Here is a 12,661-nt window from a genome sequence, read left to right as displayed (position 1 = left end):
ATTAGCAATTTTTGACAGATTTCTTTTCAGTTTACTATGGGTACCCAATTCCTCCAAAGAGGGCATAAGTCAGCCCTATCTTTAAAAGGTTTTAATGGAATGCAGTCAGGCTTTAGGTCTGGACACAGCACTGTTTCAGCAACATGGACGGTTTTAAGTGATATCCACTGTGCTCTTGACAAGAAGTGTGTCTGTCTTTGTTGATTTTTCGAAGGCTTTTGACACTGTGGACCGTGCTGTGTTAGTGCAAAAGTTAAAATGTTGTGATTGGTTAATAAATTAATTAATAAATTACCTATCAAATCATACACAATGTGTAATGGTGGATGGTTGTAAATCTGAGTCCATAGAGTTGTGCTCAGGTGTTCCGCAAGGTTCTATTTTGGGACCAATGTTGTTCCTTTTGTATATCAACAACACTGGGGATCTTAATGAAACAGCAAATGTTCCTTTTTATACAGATGATACTGTTCTGTATTCAAGTGGTAGTAGTTTATCTTTAGCTTTTGAAAATGCCCAAAGAGCATTTAACATCATACAACTGAATCTGTATGATTTGAAGCTGGTTCTGAATTTCAGATGCCAGGCATGTTACTAATCATGTCATTGCTACAATGGCTGGACATACTATACAGCAAGTCAAAGTGTACAACTATTTGGGTGAGTGGGTTGATGACAAGCTGAGCTTCACTGTTCATGTGGAGAACTTGATCAGGAAGCTCAAGCTGAAAATAGGTTTTTATTACCGGCATGAGGCTTGTTTTTCTCTGGAGGCCAGGAAGGAGCTGGTACGATGTACATTACTGGCATCAGGCTTGTTTTTCTCTGGAGGCCAGGAAGGAGCTGGTATGATGTACATTACTGGCATCAGGCTTGTTTTTCTCTGGAGGCCAGGAAGGAGCTGGTATGATGTACATTACTGGCATCAGGCTTGTTGTTCTCTGGAGGCCAGGAAGGAGCTGGTATGATGTACATTAGTGGCATCAGGCTTGTTTTTCTCTGGAGGCCAGGAAGGAACTGGTATGATGTACATTACTGGCATGAGGCTTGTTTTTCTCTGGAGGCCAGGAAGGAGCTGGTATGATGTACATTACTGGCATCAGGCTTGTTTTTCTCTGGAGGCCAGGAAGGAACTGGTATGATGTACATTACTGGCATCAGGCTTGTTTTTCTCTGGAGGCCAGGAAGGAGCTGGTATGATGTACATTACTGGCATCAGGCTTGTTTTTCTCTGGAGGCCAGGAAGGAGCTGGTATGATGTACATTACTGGCATCAGGCTTGTTGTTCTCTGGAGGCCAGGAAGGAGCTGGTATGATGTACATTAGTGGCATCAGGCTTGTTTTTCTCTGGAGGCCAGGAAGGAGCTGGTATGATGTACATTACTGGCATCAGGTTTGTTTTTCTCTGGAGGCCAGGAAGGAGCTGGTATGATGTACATTACTGGCATCAAGCTTGTTTTTCTCTGGAGGCCAGGAAGGAGCTGGTATGATGTACATTACTGGCATCAGGCTTGTTTTTCTCTGCAGGCCAGGAAGGAGCTGGTATAGTAACCATAGTAAAGACCAGTATGGACTATCAATACAGGTACTGTATGTAGAACCATAGTAAAGACCAGTATGGACTATCAATACAGGTACTGTATGTAGAACCATAGTAAAGACCAGTATGGACTATCAATACAGGTACTGTATGTAGAACCATAGTAAAGACCAGTATGGACTATCAATACAGATACTGTATGTAGAACCATAGTAAAGACCAGTATGGACTATCAATACAGATACTGTATGTAGAACCATAGTAAAGACCAGTATGGACTATCAATACAGGTACTGTATGTAGAACCATAGTAAAGACCAGTATGGACTATCAATACAAAGTGACCATTTAGAATGAGACCCAGTTCAATGAGAGGAAGTCTTAACAGAACTGGGGGATGACAGACAGGAAGTGGGGGGGTGGAGATCTAATATATTTTTGTGCCAAACACTAAAGCATGATATTGTAATAAATCTACACCCTATTCCCTACGTAGAACACTACATTAGACCTGGTCAGAAGCAGCGTAGTGCACTACGTAGGGAATAGGGAACCATTTGGAACAGAGACAGTAATTCCCCTGAACATCTTCCTCTTCCTCATCTGGTTTCTTGAACAGCCCTTCACTCCTCCCCTCTTCCTCCCCTCCTCCCTTTTCATTCTATTCTATCAGCCACACCACTAGCTCACCTCCACACAATACATTTACAAGTTAAAGACACACCTTGGAATAAATAACAAAGGAAAACTATTACTAGATGAAGTTGAGTGTTTTTTATTATTTCCCATCACCATAAATCATATTTAATCACTGAACAGTAGCAGACCTAACTTCATCTGTTCCTGACTCTGGATAGTGGATTAAAAAGACCATCAATCTCCAATGATATTAAAGTACTATTCTGAACATTACTGATATACTGAGTGGCAAGTCAAGATATCTGCTGGTTTTATTGTTTGGTCAACAGCACCACCTGCTGGACAGGTTTAATGTTGCTGGACTGAGCAGTATGGGAGGATGAAAGATGACACATTTAGGGCCGGTTTCCTGGACATCTACATTGAACATACTGTTTAGTCCAGGACTAGGATTCATCTGTGTCTGGGAAACCAGACCATATAGTTTAGTAGAAAGTAAGTGATACCAGCTTGTAGTGGGCTGACTAGTCCTGAATTGTCCTTTAGTTCCTGGACCATTTTCCATGCAGCTCCAGGTGACAGAGAACACATCAATTAGGACCGAGCCAACAAGCTGATCAATGATACTGAGGAGAATTACATAGAGACAGAGAACCAACTGAGAAAACATATCAATGGTTCTGAATGACAACCAATATACATCAACACCAGACATCATGATTCATGGAAATGTACAAGATTAAAACATTGTATTGAATTTTAATTAATAACAAATCAGTTTACAGTTCAAACAGCTCAGCTATAGACTACACCAGCATGACTAGTATCTATGTGGACCCTACTACAGTTTAACCAGCTCAGCTATAGACTACACCAGCATGACTAGTATCTATGTGGACCCTACTACAGTTTAACCAGCTCAGCTATAGACTACACCAGCATGACTAGTATCTATGTGGACCCTACTACAGTTTAACCAGCTCAGCTATAGACTACACCAGCATGACTAGTATCTATGTGGACCCTACTACAGTTTAACCAGCTCAGCTATAGACTACACCATCATGACTAGTATCTATGTGGACCCTACTACAGTTTAACCAGCTCAGCTATAGACTACACCAGCATGACTAGTATCTATGTGGACCCTACTACAGTTTAACCAGCTCAGCAATAGACTACACCAGCATGACTAGTATCTATGTGGACCCTACTACAGTTTAACCAGCTCAGCTATAGACTACACCAGCATGACTAGTATCTATGTGGACCCTACTACAGTTTAACCAGCTCAGCTATAGACTACACCAGCATGACTAGTATCTATGTGGACCCTACTACAGTTTAACCAGCTCAGCTATAGACTACACCAGCATGACTAGTATCTATGTGGACCCTACTACAGTTTAACCAGCTCAGCTATAGACTACACCAGCATGACTAGTATCTATGTGGACCCTACTACAGTTTAACCAGCTCAGCTATAGACTACACCAGCATGACTAGTATCTATGTGGACCCTACTACAGTTTAACCAGCTCAGCTATAGACTACACCAGCATGACTAGTATCTATGTGGACCCTACTACAGTTTAACCAGCTCAGCTATAGACTACACCAGCATGACTAGTATCTATGTGGACCCTACTACAGTTTAACCAGCTCAGCTATAGACTACACCAGCATGACTAGTATCTATGTGGACCCTACTACAGTTTAACCAGCTCAGCAGTACCATTATAATCATAGAGCCAAAACCCAGGATAGAGGGGCTGAGTGAATGTGGTCTGGACTCTGTGGAGGAGGGTCATTGTGTCAGAGACACTGTAGAAGGACAGAGTACCTGCCTTGTGATCCAGGTACACTCCTACTCTGGAGGACTGAGGGCCTGATACTTTAGTCTCAACATTATTGTGTCTGAACCAATAACCACCTCTATAGCAGTCTAATCTCCAGGACTTGTTATTGTCTCCAAATCCACTATCTGTCCCTGTTCTGCTGATGTCTTTATATGAGACTGCTGTAACAACAGCACCAGTCCACTCCACCTCCCAGTAACAGCGTCCAGACAGACCCTCTCTACACAGAACCTGACACCAGCTGGTGAATCTGTCTGGATGGTCAGGATATGGTTGGACTTGGTCTGTACGTGTCACCTTTCTGTTCTCTTCAGACAGAGAGAGGAGTGTGTGTGCTGTGTTTGGGTCCAGTGTGAGCTGACAGGAATCTGGGAGAAGAGCAGAGACCAATGAGGGGAGTCAGAACAATAAGTTAAGTCAGATACTGTATCTACCCTGTCTTTGATTAGAGCACAGCAGAGATCAAATCAGAGAAATATGAGGAGTCAGATAGATACCCAGTCTTTGATTAGATCTACTATTGCTATATATTTCTAGAGGGATTGTTAGGAGTGTCAGTAAAAAGAGACTGTTAGTTACTTCACAATAAAGAGACTCACATTGTAACAACTGTTCTCTGGTCTTGGGCTCTGGAGGCAGTACAACATCCACTATATTCACTACAGACACACAAACACATTGACAGAGAGAGGGAATGTTATCATCAGACCATATTCCACATGTATATGACTAGTAGGGAACTTTCAATGGTCTAAAGTTGATGTTCTTATTGTTTTCAACACACCTGTAGTGGAGATCTTGGTCCATTCTCCTTTAAGGAAGTCTTCTAGTTTCTCTCTCAGTTCAGACACAGTCTTACTCACATCTCCAAAGTACTGAAGAGGACGGACAACGATGCTGGGTAAGTCTGAAGATACACTGATACTGGAGAGAGACTGATACCTCTGGAGAGAGAGAGAGAGACTGATAACTCTGGAGAGAGAGAGAGAGAGAGAGACTGATAACTCTGGAGAGAGAGAGAGAGAGAGAGACTGATATCTCTGGAGAGAGAGAGAGAGAGAGACTGATAACTCTGGAGAGAGAGAGAGAGAGAGAGACTGATAACTCTGGAGAGAGAGAGAGAGAGAGAGAGAGAGAGAGACTGATATCTCTGGAGAGAGAGAGAGAGAGACTGATAACTCTGGAGAGAGAGAGAGAGAGAGAGACTGATAACTCTGGAGAGAGAGAGAGAGAGAGACTGATAACTCTGGAGAGAGAGAGAGAGAGAGAGAGAGAGAGACTGATATCTCTGGAGAGAGAGAGAGAGAGAGACTGATAACTCTGGAGAGAGAGAGAGAGAGAGAGACTGATAACTCTGGAGAGAGAGAGAGAGAGAGAGAGAGAGGGAGAGACAGAGAGAGAGAGAGACTGATAACTCTGGAGAGAGAGAGAGAGGGAGAGACAGAGAGAGAGACAGAGAGAGACCGACAGAGAGAGGGAGAGAAAGGGACGGAGAGAGGGAGAGACAGAGAGAGGGAGAGACCGAGAGAGACAGGGACAGAGAGAGGGAGAGACAAGGACAGAGAGAGGGAGAGACAGAGACAGAGAGAGGGAGAGACAGAGACAGAGAGAGAGAGGGTCGGACAGAGAGAGAGAGGGTCGGACAGAGAGAGAGAGGGTCGGACAGAGAGAGAGAGGGTCGGACAGAGAGAGAGAGGGTCGGACAGAGAGAGAGAGGGTCGGACAGAGAGAGAGAGGGTCGGACAGAGAGAGAGAGGGTCGGACAGAGAGAGAGAGGGTCGGACAGAGAGAGAGAGGGTCAGACAGAGAGAGAGAGGGTCAGACAGAGAGAGAGAGGGTCAGACAGAGAGAGAGAGGGACGACAGAGAGAGAGAGGGACGACAGAGAGAGAGAGAGGGACGACAGAGAGAGAGAGAGGGACGACAGAGAGAGAGAGAGAGGGACGACAGAGAGAGAGAGGGACGGACAGAGAGAGACAGAGGGACGGACAGAGAGAGAGAGAGAGAGAGAGAGAGAGAGAGAGAGGGACGGACAGAGAGAGAGAGAGAGAGACGGACAGAGAGAGAGAGAGAGGGACGGACAGACAGAGAGAGAGAGAGGGACGACAGAGAGAGCGATAGGGACGACAGAGAGAGAGAGAGGGACGACAGAGAGAGAGAGAGGGACGACAGAGAGAGAGAGAGGGACGACAGAGAGAGAGAGAGGGACGACAGAGAGAGAGAGAGGGACGACAGAGAGAGAGAGAGGGACGACAGAGAGAGAGAGAGGGACGACAGAGAGAGAGAGAGGGACGACAGAGAGAGAGAGAGGGACGACAGAGAGAGAGAGAGAGGGACGACAGAGAGAGAGAGAGGGACGGACAGAGAGAGAGAGGGACGGACAGAGAGAGAGAGAGGGACGGACAGAGAGAGAGAGGGACGACAGAGAGAGAGAGGGACGACAGAGAGAGAGAGGGAGCGACAGGGACGGACAGAGAGAGAGAGGGACGGCAGAGAGAGAGAGAGGGACGGCAGAGAGAGAGAGAGGGACGGCAGAGAGAGAGAGAGAGGGACGGCAGAGAGAGAGAGAGACGGACGACAGAGAGAGAGAGACGGACGACAGAGAGAGAGAGAGAGGGACGGACAGAGAGAGAGAGGGGTGGACAGAGAGAGAGAGGGTTGGACAGAGAGAGAAAGGGACGGACAGAGAGAGAGAGGGGCGGACAGAGAGAGAAAGGGACGGACAGAGAGAGAGAGGGACGGACCGAGAGAGAGAGGGGTGGACAGAGAGAGAGAGGGGTGGACAGAGAGAGAGAGGGGTGGACAGAGAGAGAGAGAGAGGGACGGACAGAGAGAGAGAGAGAGGGACGGACAGAGAGAGAGGAACGGACAGACAGAGAGAGAGAGAGGGAGCGACAGGGACGGACAGAGAGAGAGAGAGAGGGACGACAGAGAGAGAGAGAGAAGGACGACAGAGAGAGAGAGAGGGACGGACAGAGAGAGAGAGAGGGACGGACAGAGAGAGAGAGAGGGACGGACAGAGAGAGAGAGAGGGACGGACAGAGAGAGAGGGACGACAGAGAGAGAGAGGGACGACAGAGAGAGAGAGGGAGCGACAGGGACGGACAGAGAGAGAGAGGGACGGCAGAGAGAGAGAGAGGGACGGCAGAGAGAGAGAGAGGGACGGCAGAGAGAGAGAGAGAGGGACGGCAGAGAGAGAGAGAGACGGACGACAGAGAGAGAGAGAGACGGACGACAGAGAGAGAGCGAGAGGGACGGACAGAGAGAGAGAGGGGTGGACAGAGAGAGAGAGGGTTGGACAGAGAGAGAAAGGGACGGACAGAGAGAGAGAGGGGCGGACAGAGAGAGAAAGGGACGGACAGAGAGAGAGAGGGACGGACAGAGAGAGAGAGGGGTGGACAGAGAGAGAGAGGGGTGGACAGAGAGAGAGAGGGGTGGACAGAGAGAGAGAGGGGTGGACAGAGAGAGAGAGGGACGGACAGAGAGAGAGAGAGGGACGGACTGAGAGAGAGGAACGGACAGACAGAGAGAGAGAGGGAGCGACAGGGACGGACAGAGAGAGAGAGAGGGACGGACAGAGAGAGAGAGAGGGACGGACAGAGAGAGAGAGAGGGACGGACGGAGAGAGAGAGAGAGAGAGAGAGAGAGGGACGGACAGGGAGAGAGGGAGAGGGACGGACAGGGAGAGGGACGGACAGACAGAGAGAGGGAGAGACCGACAGAGAGGGATAGAGGGACAGACAGGGAAAGAGAGAGAGACAGGACAACATAATGATTGAGATGAATAGTTTCACATGAAGTTAATTTCATATCACATGTAACAAGACAGTTTAGTTACCTGGAGGAAATGGATGTGATCCTCTGTGTGTGAGAGCTGCTCCAGCTCAGTGCTTCTCTTCCTCAGCTCAGCTATCTCCTGCTTCAGTTGCTCCAGGAGTCCTTCAGCTTGACTCACTTGAGCCTTCTCTTGGGCTCTGATCAGCTCCTTCACCTCAGAGCTCCTTCTCTCAATGGAGCGGATCAGCTCAGTAAAGATCTGATCACTGTCCTCCACTGCTGACTGTGCAGAGAGCTGGAGAGAGAGAGAGAGAGACAGAGAAAGAGAGAGCGAGAGAAAGAGACAGAGAGACAGAGAGAGAGACGGAGAGAGAGAGAGAGAGAGAGAGAGACAGTAGGTTCAGTAGTCTATCTACACCTCATTGAGTCAGACCTCTGCCACCCTGCTCTCCAGGTCCACCAGGCCTTGTCCTCCCTCCTGGACAGACAGGTACAGAACACCTCTTGGTCCTGCTCTACTCTCCTCCCTCCTGGACAGACAGGTACAGAACACCAGCCTCTCTTTTCCGGGCAAGAAAGATTCTGTCCACCAACATGTCTTCTGTTTTGACATCAATACCGTAGTTCTTGGTAAACTCAGTTCAGCACGATGTATCTAGGAAGTTGTTTGAGTTTTATTTTAGTTTTACTATTGAGAGTTCCCTCTATTTGTGCTTTCACTAGATTCATCATTGGCACAGAAAGAGAGTCCCTGTCTTCCTAACATTGATGTGACCACAACAATTCTCCTCAGATACTCCCTTCTCTCTGCAAAGGTATGCAATATCACCAGCAGGGTCAGATGTTCAAATCTGAGCAATGTTCCCATGATTGATAGTTTCCTGGTAGCTTTGCCACAACACGGTTTCTGTGTGTTTGTGTCATCTCATGTTTGACAAAGATAAACTAAGATTTTTTCCAATTTTTGCAGCCATTACTGACAAAATAATCAAATGTAATGTTTTTTACCAAAAACTCTACATGGAAAGCAGAAAGCTGTGATCAATTAAATACAACGTTAACTAGATATTATCTGTGTCATTTATAGCCTGGCACAGATAGTAAAACTACATTAAATACAACGTTAACTAGATATTATCTGTGTCATTTATAGCCTGGCACAGATAATAAAACTACATTAAATACAACGTTAACTAGATATTATCTGTGTCATTTATAGCCTGGCACAGATAGTAAAACTACTGTAGCGACCCGCACAGACAGCTGTGTGTTATGTGTTCGGCTAGTAGGTGGTTGTGTTGTACTTACCAGTTCCCAGTGTTCGCGGGGTCCGACATGCCAATCAACCTGCTATCTGCCAATCACAGGAATGCCTGGGATGTTCTGATGCCGGGCATCCTGGTGGTTGGCGGAGTGGCGTGGAGGGGGCGGGGCATTGGAAGTTAAGGTTCAGCCTTTGTTCTCTCTCTTACGTCTGGGCTTCACAAGAGAAGGTCCCGATTGGCTTGTGGGGTATCTTTCATTTATTTGGCGTGAGCTAAGGCCAAACAGTAGCCTGTGTAAAGTTGCTAATAAACCGTCAATTCGTAACTCAATCCTCTGTCTGGACAATTGTTCCTTTATGATCTAGTCAGGTCATTACACTACATTAAATACAACGTTAACTAGATATCATCGCCACATAACTTATGTCGAATTTAAAAGACACCGTTACCGTTAGTAACGTCTGTTACACTGTATCTTACAGGCAGCCTCACATAAAAACCTATTGGTTAACAAAGCTTTGATTATGACCAAAGTCTATAGTAGTGAAAACTCTCTCTCTCTATTCTAACTTACCACACATTCACATCACTGCCTCGACATGAATGTGTCCTGTCAGAGCCGTTTCCTGTCCGTTATCTGTTAACAGTCTCGAGCCACAGCTTAACCAATGAGCTACAAGGAGGACTGACAGTCACGAGCGGTGCAGCAGCCTCTGCAGCAGCAGCCTCCCCCGGGTCCTAGTGCCCGCCCGGTAAGACGGTTAAGATGCGATGGAACGGTTGACGGAGAGAAAATAAATCACAGAGAAAATATATTGACTGAGATATTGAATTGTTTAGGGAAGCTTTAGCTTTGGCTTTAATACATTCAGAAAATACTTGAAAACCAAACGAGAAAAGAATAGTAGCCCTCCTCAGGAACAACAAAACCCTCACAGACCAACTTCTTCTTCTATGACATAATGGAGGTCCTCAAACCAACGTTAAAGGCTCATGACGCCACCTACTGTTCTGGAGTGTGTTCAATCACGGTTTACACCACTCTAAATCCTCCTACCTAACTCAGAACTTCTGAGAAAATAAAAGAGTCCTACTAACTTATAATAGACCCTCCCCCATCCCCCAAATCTCTTCCAAGTGTAATGTTTACTGTTCATTTCTGATAGTTTATTTCACTTTTGTTTATTGTCTATTAAACTTTCTTTGGCAATGTAAACATATATTTCCATGCCAATAAAGCCCTATGAATTTAATTCAATTGAGAGAGAGACAGTTCCATTTTAATGTATAGGGGACATGAGTTGTCATGGTTACTCATGGTTATGTGATGAGGCAGCCCAGTCAGTTATATGAACCAGTCTATTCTCTGAAAGGGGTCCAGGCAGCCTGTTCCCAACAGTGGGGTCAGTGGGATTGGATAGGGGCCCCTCTCGCTCTCTCTCTCTCTCTCTGACTGGAGGAGAGAAGTGAAATGGTGCGTCTCCTCTGGTCAACAATACTCACCTTGAAAGACTTCACAGCTTTTTGGAGATTCTTCAGCTCCTTCTTTCTCTCCTGGAATCTCTGCTGGACCTTCTTCTGACTCATCCCCAGCTGCCTCTGTGGAGAATCACTCTTCAATGAGCTATCAAGCTTTATTAGTCCAGTAGATCAATAGTATAGTAATGTGACATAGGACCCATAGAGAGGAAGGTCGACAATCCTGAGGAAGTCCCTTTACAATATGATATTATGTTGCTATGTGAATCATTATAGTTTTTATGGTATGCCTACATGTATCAAGAGGTTGAGAATGAACTTTGGACTCATAAAAGGCCATTCACAATGATAATAGTGTTTGACTTTAGAACATGGTGATACATTTGGAGAATCTGGGTTAACATATCTATATACTCAAGGTTTGTGTTCATATTTGTGGATCCATTTCATATTGTATATAATATAATGATCTCATATTCAAACAGATTTAGTTCCTAATGTATCTTTAATTCTTTGTTTATCAGACAGTCACCAACAAGTTGTTCTGGTCTTACCTGTTTCTCAGTCCTCTCTGCTGCAGCTGACACTGTATCATGGCCTTTATGTTCATCCATCACACACAGCAGACAGATACACTGCTGATCGGTACGACAGTAAACCTCCAGCAGTTTGTCATGATGAGAGCAGATCTTCTCCTGTAGTTGTGCGGTGGCTTTGACCAGCTTGTGCTTCTTGAAAGCAGGTGATTCATAGTGAGATTGGAGGTGAGTCTCACAGTAAGAGGCCAGACACACCAGACAGGACATGAGGGCTTTCTGCTTTCTGGTCCCAGTGCAGACATCACACGCCACATCTCCAGGTCCAGCATAGCACAGAGCAGGAGGGGGAGCAGCCTGGAGTCCTGTCTTCCTCAGTTTCTCCACCAGCTCAGCCAACATGTTATTTTTCCTCAGATTAGGCCTTGGAGTGAAGGTCTCTCTGCACTGAGGACAGCTATAGACCCCTTTCAGATCATCCTGATCCCAGCAGCCCTCAATACAGATTCTACAGTAACTGTGTCCACAGATAGTAGTGACCGGCTCCTTCAGTAGATCCAGACAGACAGAACAACAGAACTGGTCCTGGTCCAGCAGAACTCCCTGTTGAGCCATTTGGACGGTTGTTCACTCTCACACAGACAGACGACAGAGACACTCAGATCAGTTTCGTTTCCTCAGAAGAGAGTTTGTGGGAGGGGAGGGACTTCCTGGTTCTGCCAGAGGGCTGGGGTTAGATGGAGGGAGGGGTTAGAGGAATGGATGAAGAGAGAGAGGAACTGCATGCAACAGCAAGAGGGAGACAAATAGTTTTGTTCCAAGTTTAGGGCCCTTAAGAAATACTAAAGAAAACAACTGTTATTTAAAACATAAGTCATTATTTAAGTTAACCGCAGCCATATTGTATTGTGCACTGAGCTGAGATCTTCCATTCTCCTCTGCGCTGGTTACACTTCTTTTCATAGCCTCTGAGGAGCTTCAGGAGTGTCTGGGCTTCTCTACCTGACCGTCTCATTACAACAGGCTGCCCTGGTGGGTCTGATACAGGAGTGTCTGGGCTTCTCTACCTGACCGTCTCATTACAACAGGCTGCCCTGGTGGGTCTGATACAGGAGTGTCTGGGCTTCTCTACCTGACCGTCTCATTACAACAGGCTGCCCTGGTGGGTCTGATACAGGAGTGTCTGGGCTTCTCTACCTGACCCTCTCATTACAACAGGCTGCCCTGGTGGGTCTGACACAGGAGTGTCTGGGCTTCTCTACCTAACCGTCTCATTATAACAGGCTGCCCTGGTGGGTCTGACACAGGAGTGTCTGGGCTTCTCTACCTGACCCTCTCATTACAACAGGCTGCCCTGGTGGGTCTGATACAGGAGTGTCTGGGCTTCTCTACCTGACCGTCTCATTACAACAGGCTGCCCTGGTGGGTCTGACACAGGAGTGTCTGGGCTTCTCTACCTGACCGTCTCATTATAACAGGCTGCCCTGGTGGGTCTGACACAGGAGTGTCTGGGCTTCTCTACCTGACTGTCTCATTACAACAGGCTGCCCTGGTGGGTCTTATACAG

General features: G+C 46.5%; 1 protein-coding gene across 1 annotated transcript; it reads right to left on the bottom strand.

Annotated features, from left to right (window-relative positions):
* Nucleotides 1-2,299: 2,299 nt before the first annotated feature.
* On the bottom strand, nucleotides 2,300-11,873 carry LOC149983676 (E3 ubiquitin-protein ligase TRIM16-like). Its single transcript, XM_090230886.1, has 6 exons — nucleotides 11,113-11,873; nucleotides 10,583-10,678; nucleotides 7,876-8,109; nucleotides 4,823-4,982; nucleotides 4,638-4,697; nucleotides 2,300-4,406 (listed from the first exon to the last, which is right to left on the bottom strand). Exons 1-6 carry the CDS (start codon nucleotides 11,707-11,709, stop codon nucleotides 3,889-3,891), a joined length of 1,665 nt encoding a protein of 554 aa, XP_090087012.1. The 5' UTR covers nucleotides 11,710-11,873; the 3' UTR covers nucleotides 2,300-3,888.
* Between the last annotated feature and the right edge of the window lie 788 nt (nucleotides 11,874-12,661).

This window comes from Oncorhynchus mykiss, chromosome 4, assembly GCF_057628025.1.
Source record: "Oncorhynchus mykiss isolate SJ-2025 chromosome 4, ASM5762802v1, whole genome shotgun sequence".
Taxonomy (NCBI): domain Eukaryota; kingdom Metazoa; phylum Chordata; class Actinopteri; order Salmoniformes; family Salmonidae; genus Oncorhynchus; species Oncorhynchus mykiss.
The sequence above is the reverse complement of the archived record's forward strand: the minus strand, read 5'-3'. Positions and strand labels throughout refer to the sequence as shown.

Bases quoted from the DNA above. Each gene is read 5' to 3' on its own strand.
- LOC149983676 (XM_090230886.1), bottom strand. From the start codon at position 11,709: ATGGCTCAACAGGGAGTTCTGCTGGACCAGGACCAGTTCTGTTGTTCT. The intron at 4,698-4,822 runs GTGTGTTGAAAA...GTGTGTCTGTAG, and splicing joins GACCAAGATCTCCACTACAG to TGAATATAGTGGATGTTGTA. The intron at 4,407-4,637 runs GTGAGTCTCTTT...CTCTTCTCCCAG, and splicing joins CAGAGAACAGTTGTTACAAT to ATTCCTGTCAGCTCACACTG.